The sequence below is a fragment of the Xiphias gladius genome, chromosome 6 (assembly GCF_016859285.1).
Source record: "Xiphias gladius isolate SHS-SW01 ecotype Sanya breed wild chromosome 6, ASM1685928v1, whole genome shotgun sequence".
In the NCBI taxonomy this organism is placed as follows: Eukaryota; Metazoa; Chordata; class Actinopteri; order Istiophoriformes; family Xiphiidae; genus Xiphias; species Xiphias gladius.
The window spans coordinates 21683664-21702152 of record NC_053405.1 but is presented as its reverse complement, the minus strand read 5'-3'; the positions used below and the strand labels follow the sequence as shown (position 1 = coordinate 21702152).

At 39.2% G+C, this 18489-nt stretch overlaps 1 protein-coding gene and 1 pseudogene across 1 annotated transcript; both read left to right on the top strand.

The window, feature by feature from the left end:
- Positions 1-402: 402 nt before the first annotated feature.
- Positions 403-5250, top strand: LOC120790765 (annotated as a pseudogene).
- A 1596-nt stretch (positions 5251-6846) lies between these two features.
- On the top strand, positions 6847-17936 carry il23r (interleukin 23 receptor). Its single transcript, XM_040129194.1, has 17 exons — positions 6847-7006; positions 7110-7221; positions 7697-7835; positions 7990-8165; positions 9587-9710; positions 9818-9984; positions 10407-10543; positions 10629-10842; positions 10969-11051; positions 11611-11812; positions 11904-12107; positions 12467-12565; positions 12765-12920; positions 15123-15263; positions 15481-15568; positions 16061-16151; positions 16615-17936. The coding sequence occupies exons 2-17, from the start codon at positions 7161-7163 to the stop codon at positions 17275-17277; spliced, it is 2745 nt and encodes a 914-aa protein (XP_039985128.1). The 5' UTR covers positions 6847-7006; positions 7110-7160; the 3' UTR covers positions 17278-17936.
- Positions 17937-18489: the final 553 nt, after the last annotated feature.

The following is an 18489-nucleotide window of genomic DNA, read 5'->3' as shown; positions in this document are numbered from 1 at the left end:
GAATAAAACTTCTATTGTGATGGGATCAACCATTGTGGGGGCATCAAGGCAAAAATTTGTGGTTGGGCACCCACTAGACCCCCCCCACATACCACCCTCTGTGTTGTCTGTATGTGCCCTGTTCACATTAGTTCCCACCTCCAGCGCAAACAGTACTTCTAAGATGAAATAATTTGTGTAAGTTTGTGGTAATTTGATAAATCGCAACTTCATTGAGAATATGACCACTACATAAACTAAAACAATTAAGCTTTTAAAACTAGATTTTGACACAGAGTCACTCAAAAGAGAGGGCCATAAATTTAGCTACTAACACAGGGCCCAGCTTTATTGATCTGCTACTAAAGTGGTGCAAATTCCCTAATTTATAAGATAAATAAGCTATTATAAATAAGATAACAAATGGAGAAAATATACAATGTAGTCGGCCTGGAGTGGATAGACGGCTGGAGTCTGATCTTTTATGTGTTTTTTTCTGCGTTTGGCTGATGTTTTGAAGAACAGAGTGCTGACGAGCTTTCCTCGACCGTGGGCTCTTCCTTCGATTGGCAGCCTTCATCGCATCAGTCCCACCAGACTTCACCTGCAGTTCACCGAAGTATGACTGCACACATACTCTATGAAAAACCGGTAAGTGAAATAAAACGTCTCAGGCTATTTAAAAAATAATAATAATAAAAATAAACACACAAAAAACAAACAACAACAACAACAACAACAAAAATTTTAAGGACCTAGTCAGTGATTTATTTATTTTTTTTACACTTTTCCAAAAACCCATTGTTTTTCCTCAATAACATTTCAGAGCCACTATACAACACCTGCAGACAAGTTCCGTCGAAATGTAGGAAATCGAAAAACTCACATGCAAAATTATTGTGGGAATGGACTTAGCCTAGAGGTGACTGCTCAGTTTTAGTTCTGTAAGATTTAACTGCCGCCTTCGATACAGTTGATCATTGTGTCCTCCTAACATGCTCAGAGACTTGGGTAGGAATCAGCAGAGCGGCTTTTCTCGTAGCTGGCTGCTAGGGATTTAGGGGTAATATGATGCTAACCTCTGTTTCGATGATCAAGTCAAGATTGATTTTCAGTCTTGTTTCTTCGAGCTCAAGATTATTTCTAAAATTAAGTCATTTTATCAACTGATGGTTCACAAAAAGTTGTTCATGCTTCTGTCTCTTCTCAACTTGGTTACTGCAATGCACTTTACTCGGGTATCAGGTATCAAAACATTTCTCTTTGTGAAGGCTTTTGGAAATATACGACTATTTAAACTGTTTTTATTCCTACTTATTTGATCTTATTCATATTATTGTTTTTACTTCCTCTCTGCTCAGGTTCTTTTTGCCTTTGTCTGGTTTTCTTTTTTTTTTTAAAGCACTTTGTAAAATTGTTATGAAAAGTGCTATATAAATAAAGCTCATTATTATTATTATTACTATTATTTTTATTATTATTATCTTATAAAAAGTCAAAAACTCAACCACACTGTTTGGCCCAGACTACACAGGAGCAAATGTCCCTTGTGTTATTTAACCAGCTAGAGTGCCCTTGTTTAATTGGATGTTGACAGGTGCTTTGTTTAAGACATTTTAGCCCACAAAATGTCCGGGATTAACATCCAAACTATATTCATGTTTGATAAGAAAAAACATAATGGGACAGTAAAAACACCAGCCTTAAAATTTGTCACTCAGCTGTTCATTACCCTAAATATGGCAACAATCCTAAGCTAAAGGGACATCGCTGTTCACTATATTTGAGCTAAAACAATTAGTCAGTTGACCGAAAATTCACTGGCCACAATTTAGTATATTAATAATTTAAGTTGTACTTTTTCCAGTTTCTCTAACTATTTACTGGTTCTCTTAGTCTTGTATAATAGTAAATTGAATCTCTTTTGATGAGCACTTTTTCGCTATTTTATGACATTTTAAATCACATAGATGCAAGCAGCGTTTAGTAGGTTCTAAGCCCACCGGAAGGTTCGATGATCTGACAGGGAGAATCTCAGCTTGATTATAATTGTGGAGACATATTACATCAAAAATATTATGTTAACGGTTCTGCAGTTACAGGCGAAGGTCTGATACTTTTACATATAAAAAAAATACAAAGTTATCATGAGGCTGAAGCTATTCAGCATGATAACATATGGTCTAAAAGGAACTCTAGACACTTAAATGAAATATCTTGTTGCCAGTGTAGTTTATTAGATGGTGTTGATGATATGAAGAGGATGAAGGAGACACCGCTGACACCATCTTGGTTTCATATAAAGGTTTATTACAAAGAAGTACAGCGTCAAAACAAGCATCTGCACATCTGCTCCTGAGAGGGTGTGAAGCCAATCAACCACTCTGAAAATCAGCGTTGGGCACCGACTCTTAAATAAGGCAGTTGTTTTCCTAAAAACTGTCACTAAAATAAGGTTTCAGTCACAAAGCATTAACTTCCTTTTCCAAACTGTAAGACACCCTCTGAGGATCTTTGACCTTCGGTCTCTATGTGAACACAGCTCTACATATGTAAACATACACGTCACCAGTCTGCTTCTTTTCCCAACCAGCCACAAATTTTCCCTCATAGGGAGCCATCTATTACCTTTAATATTTTCCTAAGAAACAATCACCAGCAGACTTAACTTATGAAGTATTATGAATTATTCTGGAGAAAATGAAATTGCATTTTAAGAATGAATTTTGAGGTTTACAGTTGTTGGAAGTTTTCTGTTACCAGGCTCTTTTGGCTTTAAGAGGAACTGCATACTGAATCACTCCTTTGGTTTAGCCATTCAGTCACATGTTTGTTTCTTTTTATGAGACATTTAACATTTGTGAGGCAGCACTGCTGCGCTATTTAGGTAGCTGCAGTCACAAATGTACACTTGTATCAGTAATTCTTTTTCGCAAAGAGGCTAGATCTCACTAATGTCAAAGTAATCAACCAAATCCAGAACATGCTACATCAACTGTCTGTGTTCAGTTTGCAGAGAAATATGGATACGTTTCCAGACTTCGCCTCTTTGTTGGAAGGATTATGGTCATTGATGGCTACAAACTTGTGAGAGAATCCCTGGTCCAAAGAGGAGAGGACTACACAGATCGTGCCAACATACCAGTGTTTGGTGAAATAGCTGGGAGTAAAGGTAGTGTGTGTTGCATTTTCTTTAAACCATTCCTAGTTCATGCTTAGTACGGTCAGTAGCATCAGAATGACACCGTGTTGAGCATATTTGCATTTAGGTAGTCGTTATCACATTCAGGTCCAGTTAGATGGCTGTTAGAATGCTGTGTTGGGTTTCTGAAAGGTCTTTTGTTATCAAATGGTTATCCATGGGATCAGCAGAGGAGATTTGCCCTTCATACTCTAAGAATCTTTGGTGGGGGCAAGAAGAACCTGGAGCCATCCATCCAGCAGGAGTGCCGATATCTCACTTAGGCTTTCGCACTTAAGCAAGGCACTAAACAACTCTTATTTTTCAACTAGCAGCAACTAATCAACGCATGCTTCTTAACTAGCTAGAGGGCAGTAAGCTTTTTTTTTTACCATTTGGGGTTTCCCTTTCCCTCGAACCTTTCAACACAGAAGCATGCACCAACACCGCAGTGATTTGGGCCGTTTGCCTTAGATCATGTGCATGTGACGATCTATTTCCCTGCTTCATTATCTGAGGTCCTGTACCTGTTTGTTTTCATACTGCTTGATACTTTTCTTCTCATGTTCTCTCTTTTTATTTTACAAGAAAGCCTTTTCACTTACTACCCTCATGTGTGTGTGTGTGTGTGTGTGTGTGTGTGTGTGTGTGTGTGTGTGTGTGTGTGTGTGTGTGTGTGTCTGTGTGTGGTGTGTGTGTGTGTGTTTGTGTGTGTGTGTGTGTGTGTGTGTGTGTGTGTGTGTGTGTGTGGAATATCTGTCCCAGCCCATGCTTGCATCTTATGTAAGCATCTTGACATAACTCTATGGTATCAGAGGTCTGCCACACCCTGTGTTGAATGAGAGAGTGTGAGGGATGTGGTTGCACATACTCTTGCAGTTTCACACTGTTTCCTGCTTTCACTGTGTGAAGAGAGAGTCCAGGCTAAGATACATAATATGGTTGGAAAATAGATACTGTGTATTATTATTATTATTATAACCTGTTTTAAAAACTTTGATGCTGCTGGTTCTACATTTAATTTCCCACTTGACTCCTAATTTGCCAAAATAATGAACTACAAGATCCTTTTAGTAGCTGTTCTGGAACTTTTGATTATATGAGATGATATTACTCAACAGAGGGAGTTTACCTAATTGTTATGTAAAGTAGGTGTTAAAATTTCTATTTTTTGGAACACTTTAAGAACTTCTTATCCACGTGTGCTTAAAAGATCCAAAAAAGTTGACAAAAGTTTCAATTATAATTTATCTTACAAATTTTAAGTATTTTCAGATACTGTGATTATTATTTTTCAGTTGTTTTAAAGGCCAAAAAGGAACTTTAAAGCTCAACTTTTAAGCCAACATGGATGGGAAAAAAGTTTCTTTTTAGTTGAAACATGCATGAGAAATAAGAGCAAACTAGAGCAAAAAATAAAAAAGATAGCGGGTTGAACAACCCTTTTCGTTAATATTATTTCTTCAGGGCACCATGATCTTGCCCACACTGCACTCGGTCCTACATGATGAGTCGATGTGGGAAACTCCACACTCCTTCAACCCTCAACACTTTCTGGACCAGGATGGTAAATTTAGGAAGAGAGAGGCTATCATTTTCTTTTCAGCAGGTAGTTCAATGGTTACAACCCTCTAAAACTCAGTTATATGTTGGTTTAACAAAGCGCTTTACAGAAGAGAACGAAAAAAAGGTATATGTATATGCCATTGATTGCCATCAGTCGTTGCCTGTGTAACCATTTACAATAGTATGTTACTCACATTATTTGGTAAGACAGTTAAAAAGGGATGCGTGTTACTATCTTATCCTTAGGTTGTTCCAGAGCTGCAGTAATATTCCGTGATCAAAGCGCATCGCTCGTAGATTGTGTGATTCTAACTCATCCAATCTATTGTGTATTCTCAGGTAAGCGTGTGTGTCTCGGGGAACAGCTGGCCAGGATGAAGCTATTCCTCTTCTTTACCTCCCTCCTTCAGATCTTTTCCTTCTCGGCACCTGCTGGAGAGCAGCCCAGTCTGGAGTTCAGGTTGGGAGGCACTCGCTGTCCTAAACCTTACCGCCTCTTTGCCGAAACCACGATAAACCATTAACCGTCCCAACTGAACCATGTTTGTCTCTCAACACAGTGAATCACTGTGTTCCACTACATTTATGTTGAAGTACATCAAGAATATCTGCTATATTGTTACTTTCCTACAGTTTGAGCAAAACATAATTTGGAAGTACTTTTCTTCCTCTCAATCATAGGCCTTTTCAGTAAAACTTTATATATTATTAACATAATCTACTGTATTTAAAAATGCAATAAAATCCTTAAAACATTACAGTTTTTAAATAAAAAATCACAGGGAACTATATTCCTACTTTTCTTTCCACTGCACATTGGATTTGTCAGACTATCTAACACCCAATGTGTGTGTTAATAAATGACACTGATATTTACCTCATGCTTCTCATTCAGATTTCTACGTCTTCACACGATGGTTTTAGTCTGAGGTTTGGCAGGTGAGAAAAACACTCAGACCAACCTCAGAGTGCTGTTTGACAGTGTGTGACAATGTGTTACACCAGCTGTTAGGAATTTAGTTTGCAGTAAACTGGATAATTCAGTCAGCTTCTGTGGTGTATGAAGTTTGTGTGACAGAGATTTTCAGTAAACAATGTCACCTGTATTTGGCAGCTTTCACAGTATTTGCTGTATTCATGCATCAAGCACCAACTTCTATCATTTACATATAAAAAGTTGCACTTTCAGCTACTTTTTTACCTGAACCTTTAACATTTTATTTGAAGGCATAGCAGTTATGAAAATTAGCCAACCTCAAGCTTGAGATCTGTTTTATCTTTGCATGAACATGCACCCACTCAAATGTCTGGGTTTTCCCTATAAAGCTTTTGAAGACAGAAATGGAAAAAAACTAGCAAAAGGAAATCCCAAAGGTCTCAGTCTTTGCTTATCTTTCCTCAAACACAGTCGACATTCTGAGGGACTATGAATATAAGCAACAAGCTCAGTGAGAAAAGATAGGTGTTGGCTTTTGTGTGAAGTGACCTCTATCAAGCAAAAAGTGTAAGTCTGTTTTACTCACCTCAAGATAACCATTTATAGGGCAGACCATTTATACTGATTATCAGGTAAGAGACATCAGAGGATTAGACTTGAAGGTTTTTAATGTCATTTTGGATGAATCAACAGTGTGTGCACTGATAGCCTTTTCCATTGACACATCAGCACATTTAGAATTACTGGCAGTAACCCCGAGATGTGTCAGCAGCCGTAGGAAAACTAGCAATGAGGTTGCTGTGAAGAACTCTTCTTCAAAGTAGGCACTGATGTCACTCAGCATGTTACATGTTGGGACAATCACTTTATTATCTGCTAGCAGCAGCACATTTAATTAGAGCAGGTGCTCCGCACACTGACATTTAAAGTCAACTGAGCATTTGTGGTTATGAAAAACATGCAACTGAAGTAGGACAAAAAAGTACTCAAACAAGTGTTCAAGTTTCTGCCTTTTACAAAACACCACCAAACTAGGTCACCGTCCTCTTTAAGATGTATCATTCGCACAGTCAAGTGCTTCACTTGAGTGCAGTTCAGATGCATCTCACAAAGCAAGTGTATCTGAGGAGGATGTAACCATTGCTAAAAACTTGTCGGATGGTATCTTGATAACGAAAAGCCTTATGTGAACTTAATCGCCACAGCGCATCTGTTACACAGCTACTATGAGTGGAGTTGCATGTACTTCTTAGACAAGCACATGAAAAGCATGAGAAGTTCAACGAAACAAAGCGTGTCCTCCTCATGTTAGCCAAAATGTCCCCTGTACACAGATGGTTCAGGTAAGTTTTGAAGATCACTTAAAGTATAGAAATGATGTATGAAATAATTGATTCATTAGAAAGAAAAATTTTGTGATTAATAACAAGTAATTTCTGTTTACAGCTGGTAATTTATCCTAAGTGGGTTCTTTGAGATCAACAAAGATGAGCTGAGATGAATCTGTCCTCAACTATTTGGAGATGCATAATCATACTTCTCAGTTTTTCCATCAAGCGTGAGTATCTTTCTGCCTAGCCACACGATAGCTATTAGCCTGTTAGTCTCTGGTGCGTTTCAATCCCTGATTCTGTGAGAAAACTCTATCACAGTTTGGTGGCTGTTGCGATTTTACATCATGCTTTTGAAGCACTGACCACAGCAGTAAGATAAAAAGTGCGTGCATCTTCTTTGTAACGGTCAAATAATCATGGATAGACATGCATCTTTTGTCTCATACTTTTCTTGGTATGCCTAACTGCAAACCCAGAAATGGAGATCAACCATAAAATCGAGAAGAGAGGTAGTATGTGTCACAGAATCACGTCCCCGACGACATTGGTGGAATTTACTGTAAAAATGTTTACTGTGCAGCAGGTATTCATATGCACCAGCTGATTTTAATCCAAAAAAAACTAAGAAAAAACACACCTCCTCAGCTTTGGATGACAGCACTGCAATGAAAACCCTGTGCGTATGTCCTTTCTGGTCAGGTTGCCCTCTGCTCCCTGCTGGCTGCCAGCGCTTCAATGAACTTGGCTACCTGACAGTAGAGCCAGCTCCCCTCTTCATCATAGGCTCAAACCTGACAGTGTACTGCCACATCACAAACTGTCAACAGACACAGGAATGGTAGAAATACAATATAATACGCCTTCTGTATCTATGATTATGAATAAAATTCATGCAGATATCTCAAAAATGTTTTCTGTTTAGTTATGTTCTCCCTCTTGAGAAAAAAACAGCAAAAGTTTTGTTCAGATGCTGTTGTGTTACTGATTCCCAGGTTCAAAATAACCCTGGAGCTGAATGGTGAGGCTGTGGATGATTGGAAGAAAGTCAACTGCACCACGGTGATGTTCAATCTGCCCAGTGTCTGGATGCCGAAATCTATAGTGCTCTGCAAGCTGAAGAGCAATCATCTGTCTCAGATTGTCAGTGGACTGGATCTACATGGTGGGCGTATGTACACTTGGCTCTGATGTCTACAGTCATGTAGAATTAAGAACGTATAAATTAATAAGAAACAGCAATATTTTCTAAAGAGAATTTATGTCCATATACAGAATTACACACAAAGAAAAATTCAATACAAGTTTTTACAAGTTGCTACCTCATTGCTAAGGACTTGATACTGCAGGTAGTAAAATAGTGGCTAAAGTGGGTCGTCATGGTTATTAAAATGTTGTTGGGTAGTAGCTAGGTCTTAAGTAGGTGGTTGGAAAGTGATTGCTAAGGTGTCTAGGGCGGTTGCTAGGGCATTCCAAGGGGTTGTTAAGCGGTTACTAAGTTGTTACTAAGTAGTTGCTTGGACGTTCTGGGTGCCTACTAAGTTGTTTCAGGATAAAGGTTTTTTTCTGAGTATGTGTTTGTGTGTGTGCACTCGCGTGTGTATATATATACTTTTTGGAGGATTGATAATGTTACATTAAACGTTAAAAGTCTTCACTTATATGAAAAAATGTAAACATTAATAGGCCTTTCATCACAGAGCTATGACCAAAGAATAATTTGAACAGAAAAAAAAGGTTCAACCTAGTTAAACTGAAATAAACTTAAATGACATTTGGCTTTGACGGCCATGTGCCATGGCATGTTGAGCAGAGCCTACTGAACTCAGAGCCCTGTCAATCTTCATCAAACAAATCAGAGGAGAGGAAGGGCTGAGTTTATTGGAATGTAGCTTTTCATTGGTGGAAACCTCACAAATGATATAAAAAAATGCCCCCCAGTTATAACAACCAGCCCAAAATTTTTTTACCCACCCAATTATATAAAAAATTTCTAAACTGGGCAGAAAACCATGCAATCTGGCAACACTGGACAGAGAGTTGTCCCTGTGGCTTAAGCTGTGTCTCTGTGAGACTAACTGCTGATTCACACCTGGTTAACACCTGGAAAGGAAGCGTTCAAACGATTGTAGTTCAAACTCTGTCCCTCTCAAGCGTAGCAGAATAAGTGAATGGACATATGTGTTCAATTAATATTACCCACCATGAAAAAGCTAAAAAAAAAAACTTGATTTTAAGAGATAACATAAAATTTCATAGTGTGGTGACCTATTTAAAGTTTGAATGATGTTTGTATCTTAAAATTTTAAGAAAATGTAGGACTTCAAAAGAGTCGATTTGAGCATTTGCAGAATAGATCCCATTATTCTCTCTAAGGAAAAGTCAATGCAAACTTTTGTTGTTAGTGAGCCACATTTTTTGATTTGTCATACTGTTTGTGCATGTGGAACCAAAAACATGGGAGAACTAGTGTGCCAAAAACATAGGAAGGAGAGAGTATTAGTTTGCGTTTCTCAGCCTGTATCCAAAAAATAACAATGACTTGCTTTTTGTTATTTTTCTCTTTTGTTTCCCATCTTTTGTCTCTTGAAGTCCCTCCAGATAAACCTAAAAATATTACTTGTGAAAAGACAAGGAACTCAGACTTTATAGACTGCTCATGGAAGAGCGGACGGGAATCGCACCTCTCTACTGTCTACAACATTTCAGTCAACAGGTATGGTGTCATTCTGAGTTCTGTTCTTCTTTTCTTGTTTTCTTCCCACAGGTATAAAATATGCTTTTGATAACAGCAATCCTGATTTCTATTCAACCCAATTTCAGAGAAAATGGGACACAGATACATTTCGACCAGATCCAGGATGCTGAAGAAATCACCATACCGCAAGGGATTTTAGTTAAAAATACTAAATACCAGTTGATCATCACTGCCCGCAACCACCTTGGTGTATCGCAGTCTGATCCATTCATCCTGTGTGTAAAGGACATAGGTAAGCTCTCACTTATGTAAAACCCATATCTTTATGAATGACAAAAAAATGTGTTATCAGAATCATCACATATTTTCTTAAGAAATTAGTCATCTTGTGAACAGTCGTGTCGAGACAGTTGTTTTGTCATCCCTGTTTGACTAATGTGACTTGGCTATTGGCAAAACATTTTCTCTGTTTTTGTAATACCTCTTTGAAACGAATTTTTGACCCAGTGCGTCAGCCCACTTATGCTGCTGTTTCAGTTAACTCTTTGAAGTGTTGACAGTCACTTCAACTGTCTTGACTTTTTGACTTATTACTGAATTATTAATTGCTATTTAAGTATTTGTGGTGGCGATATTCGGCTTTGCTGAGAACTCCTCACATCACACAATCACTTGTGTGAACTTACACTACTTCTACATTTTTTTGTATTGCAGTGATACCAGAGACCCCTCATATTATGCAGATAGAATTTTGGAATAGCTCCATAGCAGCTGTGTTGCAGTGGAAAACCACTGAGTCCTCAGTGGATCTGAGGCCCTACATCAGGCTCCGCACACACAATGGCTCCTGGGTAAAATGACGAGCTTTGTGGTTATTTGAAGCATCAGACTTTATCAGGCAGTGTTCAGGTGACCTAATCGCTTGATGTTTTATAGGAAGTGAGAGAGGAAACAGAGCTTGGTGAGGGCCTGATAAGAGTGAACAACTTGAGGCCTCTGACTGAATACGAGTTCCAGATGAGAACATGTAACTCAGCATCAGGACTGACACATGCCAGCACGCTCAGATCCACAACCAGGTCAACCTCCAGCAAAAGGTCGCTCTGCAGCAAATGGAGCACGTCTGTGACAGGAAGAAGCCCTGGAAAAGGCAAACCCACAACCTCAACCTCACAGTTCTTACTTAACATGTAAAAACATGCAACTAAATGTGATAAGGTGCCAGTTTGTCGTCACTCATGCCTCGGCCCACATCTTGTGGTTAAAATATCCTTAGGTCCATCTCAGCTGCTCCATGTGTGGAGGGTATTCAGCAGCCTCAGGACAAATAGGCTGTGGAACTTGACTGTTATGTGGAAGGTAATGTGTGATTTCTATTCATTAGCGCTGGCTTTTACACTGATATTGCCTATTTGTAATACAAAAGTACATCAAATATAAGAAATAGTTTATTCTGATACATTCATTTGGTTATACACAGAAAGCGTGCACTGCTCATCGATTAAAGGAATTGTTCAACATTTTGGGAAATATGTTTATTCTCTGTCTTGCCGAGAGTTAGCTGAAGCATTGCTAACACTTCTTCATAGTGAATTCCTGGAATGTGCCCAGTCAAGAAGTAGCCTGGTACATAACCTGCACATAAAACCAGACCTTATTGTTTTTACCCTTCATTTTTTTAACAGATTAAACAAGCAAGGTATAACACGGTAATTAGTGAGTTTTAGAAGGACTTCATGTTTAACTGACAGATATGACAGTAGTATCAATCTTCTCATCTAACTCTTGCCACAAAAAAGAATAACCATATTTCCAAAACTCTCAAACTTTCTCTATATTTACCAACTATTCCTTTAATATTCTTACTGGATGATCCAGAAAAGTAAACCTTACTGTGATGAGTGGTCTTCTCTCCTAGCCTCCACCTACAGAGGACTACAGTGGCGAGGTGCAACAATACAAAATCTTTCTGGCTTATGATCAGAAACAGGAAGTGTCCTGTCCCGCGACTTCGAGCCAGTGTTCAGTTCAGGTACCAGCAGAGGTTCAGGCACTGACCGTCAGTGCTGTCACCTCATATGGGTCTTCTCCACCAGCTGATGTGCCACTCAGAGACTCAGGTACACAAATATTCGACAACGAAGGCAAAACCCAGCAAAGCAAGTTTGAAATTTAAAGAAAGCCCAATAAAAGGTAATACTTTCTGTTCAGGTGTTTTTGGACCTGTTCTGAGAGAGTTGGCTCCTGCAGCTAATGGCAGTGCTGTGTTTGTTTCGTGGTCGTGGCCGGGGACCACACATTGGTCTACACCTGGAGGAGAACTGCTGCACTATGTGGTAGAGTGGATAAGTGTACCTGCGACAGAGCTGCAGTGGCAAAAGCTGGCCAAAAATCAAAACAACACATCCATCACAGGTACAGAACACACCTACCATTCAGGCACAATGACAGCGCAGAACCCGTCTGCTCACACAGATAAAAACACACACAGTGAAATAAATCAAAACTTGGAATTGTGTCATAGAAAAAAAGGCCACAAAATGTTTTATCCGTAACATGGCACAAAACATTTCTGACAGACTCAAGGGCTTCAACTAAGATCAAGCAGTGGCCTCTTGTGGCTAAGTGTTGAATTACTCTAGTTTGTGCTTTTACCATTTCAACACCCGTTGTGGATTTAAAAATAAGATCTTAATACAGCTGAAGGTGCATAAGCAAAGATGAATATTTGTGAATTACAGTTGAGAGTGTTAAGTTTCCCTGTATTGTTTCAGGTCTGGCTGCAGGTGTGAGGTACAATATCTCGCTGTATGCTGTGACCACCAGAGGTGTCAGTGCTCCATCATCCGGCCTGGTCTACTCCAAAGAACGGAGTAAGATTCATAGACACAGCATGTCCTCAAAACCAGTCTGGTTTTAAATGTAAAGATGGACATTTTTTCAACAGCTGAGTTTATCATGTGACATATTTTTTTGCATAAGGATTCGGGCTTCACATGATACACAACACATGCATACTCAGGGATTCTTCACCCATCATCCTCTCTCTGTCTCATTGTGTGATTTTTTCAGAACCTTTTTCTGGTCCCAACATGATGGTGTTGGTCCATGAGGCCAGGCGGGTCCTGATCCTTTGGGATGAGCTGCCTGTAGACCAGCAGAGGGGCTTCATCACACACTACACCCTCTGTGTCCAGACGCTGGACTCCAGCAACACAGCCCTCAATGGTGAGCAGTTGTACTGTGTCCTCTTGTGTGTGTTTGTCTTATATATGTGAATAGAGCTGAAATAATTAATGGATTAATCAGTTAGTCGACCGATAGAAAATTAATCAGCAGCTATTTTGAAAATTAATCTTTTAAGTCATTTTATTTAGCAAAAATTATAAATATTCACTGGTTCCAGGTTTTCAATTTGCAAGGATTTGCTGCTTTTCTTCGTGGTATGTGACAGAAAAGTGATTATTGTGGGGTTTTAGGCTGTGCGTCAGACAAAATAAGCAACTGGAAGACATCAATTTGGGACATGTATCAGACCAAACAAGTAATCTAATAATCCAGAAAAAAAACCCCATCTGATTAATTAGTTGTGGCTCTACCCAACTACATGGGCAGGCTATTTTGAATCCATAATATAGAAGATTTTCTGTATTCTTCCTCTAAAGTTTTTAAATCTAATTTTTCAATCTCTGTGAACTACAAACAAAATCTATTCACCGCCATTGTGTTGTGGCAGCAGCAGAAACCTTAGAGACATATATTTTAAAAACTTAATTTTATTCTAAGCTATCCGCATGGCTACATACCACTTGGGTAAATGAGAAAATAGGGTTTTTTTTTAAATTTGGGTGAACTTAACCGTTAAATTAAAACTCTAAACCAATTTCATTAAGTTGTTTTTTAAAATGTGTGGATCTTGACTTGCCCCTTCACAATAAAATTAAACTTTGATTTAATCTGAAGGTTTGAAGGAAACACAACTTTGCTGTGAGTCGTTTCCTGCTCTTGTACATTAAGAGCTCTTTATAGTGCTCAGATAACCCTATGTCTATGTGTGTACTTTACCGTGGTCGGGCTAAGGCTTTCTAGCACACCTGTGTTTAAGCAGACGTGTCGGAAATCATATAGTAGTATTCATGTATTTCTTTCAGCACTAGCCACTGTTACATAATGGAAAGTGTGCAACCAGCATTCCATTGATACTCCCCTCCCACAAAGCTTCAGTGTATCAGCAGGGTTTTTCTGCTCTTACTTCCAGTAATGAGGTGAATTTCAAGCCTTGTAGTGATATTTTTGTTTTGATTAACTGTTTATTGAAACAGACAAAAGGAGGGGGTAGCCTTAATATCTAACAAAGACAATCCAGCATTCAAAGTTACAGCATTGATTAAGAAAATGCGTCACCATACATTGACATTTGCTAGTTTTGTCTCAGAAAGCCTCATCTGTGTCTCTTTTTATCCTACGTCTGAACTGGTTGTTGTGTTAAACCTGTCTTTTCAAATATGTATCTGGCAAAGTTCTCAACATACATTATAACTGAGGAATATAGATGTTCAGTAGTGAGCGCACTGATGTTTCAAACTCCGGTTGTCATCATTTTCACAGTGTCTTCAGTGAATCATAGAGTTTTCTAGAATTGGCTTTGACCATGAACAGGAAGCCTTGTGGCTACATGCACACATGCAACCATAGAGGTTGTTACTAACCAGCCTGTTTCACACACACACTCTGGAACGTCAGTGTAAAAGCACCTGAGAGCTTACCTTTTCCTTTCTCAAGTAAGATGTGTATACAGGATACCATTGTTCTTTCATTGTTCAGTAATTTCATTTGAGACTTTATTCAGCATTACTACAATATGTTATCTAATTTTCATGCTCTTTTTACTTATATCTCAAAACACAATTCCTTGTCAGAATACTCTCGGGCTCTCCTGCAAATTGAAGTTCTTTAGCAAATAAAAAGAAAAATTGAAGCCAAGAATAGGATCCTAGAACTCAACTTTTTCCAGCATTCATATTTGACAAACCAATCCCATGACAAGGTCCATTTAGAAGCTGTTCTGGAACAATCACATCTCAAAAGCTTCCTCAGCAGGTTTGCATAGTTCTTGCAGTGTTTTTGATTTGTATGTCCAGTCGTCGGGGATTTGTAGATTTTCAAATTTCGGTCCGTAACTGAAAGGTCATTTTTGAACTGAAGAGTAGACATTGACAAAACAATCTCACAACAAAGTCGAACAAGTTCGCCATATGCTAAGAAGTTCGCCATATCCACTTAAAAGTTGATGATATGTCAATTTTATGTTTATAACTTGTTTCTGCTGCCCACAGGCGGGCAAAAAAAAAAGCTATCGCAGGTTTAAATAACTAAAATATCTAGTAACTATGCTGCTTTAACAAAAAAATCTTATTTGCTTCTATCCAGTGATGGTGTCTGGCTCTGGCCCCAGACAGATGTGGGTGGACTGTCCTGAAGGAGCTCTAGTTCTGCAGCTGACCGCATCCAACTCAGCAGGAGAAGGGCCGCCGGGGAGCCGGGTCTTCTCTCAACCTGAAGCCCCTGCAGGTCAGTCTCCTGCCTCTGTACTACTGTCCCTTTAAAAACACAAACACCGACTTATGAAGCAAGTGCTTTGAATGCATCCGCCTGTAACTGTAATTCACCTTCATTTCATTTCAGCCAAAGGAAACTTTAAATGGGAAGATAAGAGAACTTTGTTTTCTTAACTGTATAACAACTCGTCGACTAAACTGTACTGTGTTTCCCTTCTCATCTCTTCTAGCTGGCCTGGTGATTGTGATTGTTTTAATCATCACCCTCTTCATAACAGTAGTAGCCAACCTGATGTGCTGGAGTTGTGTGAGGGAAAGGTATTAGTATTTAACAATATCGCTTTAATATCTGTCGTTGTTACATGGAAAACAATAGTCATCATAACAGACATCATCTAATAATAGTGAAAGTATTCTGTTAGGATAACCATAGTCTCCTGCAAATGATTCTGAATGCGCATAGGGTTTGTTTTACGAGTAACCAGGTTGGATGTCACTGTGGCTGATTTCATGAAATACCACAGCACCTGAGCACGTAAAGCAAGAACCCACACAGTCAACATTAATAGCAAGCAAAGCCATATAGCAAAACCGTTGCTAAAGGTGGTTTTAGCTTAGGAGATACCGAGCGTGTGCTTCATGCATAAGGCATCATAACACCGCCATCAAATGTGTTTGGTATATCTAAGTGGCAGAATAGGACTGACTTCCTTTTTTTTAATTCTGTAAATGTATCTTTACTGCATCTGATTCTAAACGTTTGTCATCAAGCCTGAAAACTAAAAACCTAATTGTCTTTCTTTATTTTAGGATTAAACAAAAATGCATATCCTGGGGACCTGCCTGGCTTGTTCAAAACTTACCCAAACCGGGAAACAGTAATGCCATCAGACTACTGGAGGTAACCAAAGCAAACTAATGATGCCAACTGTGTTGATATTCATGCTTCCCTCTTTTTGTGTGAACTACTGTCACCACATTGACCAAAACAGCACCAGCTAGCATCTGCACCAACTGCACCAACACCAGCAATAAGAGCAGGATTACATGATGTCCAAAATGTTATCAATTAAATTTTTAAATATACTAAAAACGCTATAGTTTCTTGAGGTTTACCACTTTGGACTACAGTAGGAGGTGATGTCAGTCGTTACTTTCTGCTTTCACTTTGACAGCATCCAGCTACTTGTTTGTTGACAGCAACTTTGTGATCTGCTGCAAGTGAAAACAATAGACTTGACAACGCATGTTTGTCCAACACTTTTGCTATATATTCATTACTTTGGCTGAGTCAATCAAATCTAACTATGCTTTTGGTTTTTTAAATTTTGTTTTGTTTTGTTTTTTCTCTTTTTGGTCTCCAGCAGGATGGAAGTGAACTGTCCTTCTCGTCCACCTACAGTGACCCTCCACTGTCACCCATTACTTTGATCTCCTGGGAGGAGAGGACCAACGTGTATCCCAACTTCCACGTCGAAGAATCCCAGATTGGATCAGGACAACTCACGGCACAGACACCTTTACTAGCGTCGGAGACCGGGACAATGCTTGTTGACAGCCAGCTGGAACATGTCAACTACAAACCCCAGATTTCTATGTTGGCTTCACAAGGAGAGGAGGTGAAGGAGACAGAAGCGGAGCAGAGAGAAATACCAGCAAGTGGGGAGGAAGATATATGTTCAGGTGTATTTGGAGGATTACTGGGAGAAGTGCTGTCCAGTGGTGAGGTGGATTTCTCTGATTCACCCCTGGGACCGACTCTCAGCTCTGTTGGAGGCCTTCTGTGTCCTAAAATTTCTGAAACAGCAAGTGTCTTGACTAGAGGCTTGTTGGTGGGGAGGAGGGGGACTGAGAGCGGGGTGGAAGCGGACTCTCCCTCTCTGGAGTTACAACAGGGTCACAGAATGACTCCTGACATGGCAGACACTTTTTTGTCTCAGTATAGCGTTGAGACGACAATCACTGGCGGTTACTTCCCTCAGGTCGTTGCTGCCAGCGCCACTGCACTCTGCGACACGGAGAGGTAGCTGGGACGATGGTAACGACACAGACAGGACAATCTGCACTACTAAACTAACTTTCAAGAAAGCATTACTCAAGCACCACTTCACCAAGTGAAGACCTCAATGACTTTTTTCAGATCAGAGGAAACTCATGCTTCAGATGATCTATATCTATAATCAGCTGTTTAGAACCAAGTGATACAAATGTGTAAATTGAGTTTGATTAAAGGCCATTCTCATAAATGTGTAGCAGTTCCTCACTGTTGTTATGTTGGCACCATCTTTTCTAAAGACATGTTTAACTAATGGTTTTGATAAAGGTAAATAAACAATTTATTGATGCTTTAAAGATCAGTAGTAATGGTACACATGTTCATGACCCCCTCAGGATAAATTATAATATCTTTGGCGATCCTCTGACTTTTCCTCTAGTGCCATCATCAGGTCGAAACTTTAATTTGCCCAAGGCTTTGGCTCAAGACCAATTACCTGAAAAACTAATGACATTCCCATCAGCCTCAGCTTATTGAGTGTTTAGCGCAAATGTTAGCATCCTGACATGCAATTAAAATGGTGAACATAGTAAACATTACACCTGCATGTATGCCGGTGTAATGTTTTTCACAACCTGGCAACCAGACTGATGTTCTTACAACGGGTTTATTTCTGAGTTATAATTCATAAATCATTTATTAACCATGAAGGAAGTGAAGGGTTATTTTTATGTGTTTTTATATATTATCTTGTTATGAGACTAAAAGAAAGTGGCTTGTGGTGCTTATTACACTCAGGTGCTGGTACTAAACAGAGGTCTTATTCTGTAAAGAATGCACCCAAAGATATATGGTTGTCTATATGTGACAAACAACCCCTTATATGGAGGCGGCATGACAGTTTGAGAAACTGTCCTTGGGTGCTGTGTAGTGTCTTGTCTTTTTCTACAAATAAGTTCTTAAATGGGGAGAGTCAATCATGTCCAGAGTGAAATGTCTGTACGAGGAAGGCACATACCTGAGGAGTGACGGAGGTCTCAGCCAATAAGAAGATGACCGTGCCGACAATGTTATTTACTTTGTTTAAACTTAATATCTGCTGGACCAGGGAGAGAATAGACACTCTGACTTGGTGAACTGACGTGAATGCTGTATGCTTGTCAGGGATGCATAGTCTGGTCCAGAGCTCTGTAAGCAACCTCAATCTTTAAGACAAGGCTGTATTTTAATAAATAGATGTGAA

What these genes read in the sequence shown, in the direction of transcription:
- il23r (XM_040129194.1), top strand. Translation starts at nt 7,161, where the DNA reads ATGAATCTGTCCTCAACTATTTGGAGATGCATAATCATACTTCTCAGT. An exon ending in TCTCAGTTTTTCCATCAAGC is followed by an intron (nt 7,222 to 7,696) that starts GTGAGTATCTTT and finishes CTTTCTGGTCAG; the next exon opens with GTTGCCCTCTGCTCCCTGCT. An exon ending in TGTCAACAGACACAGGAATG is followed by an intron (nt 7,836 to 7,989) that starts GTAGAAATACAA and finishes ACTGATTCCCAG; the next exon opens with GTTCAAAATAACCCTGGAGC.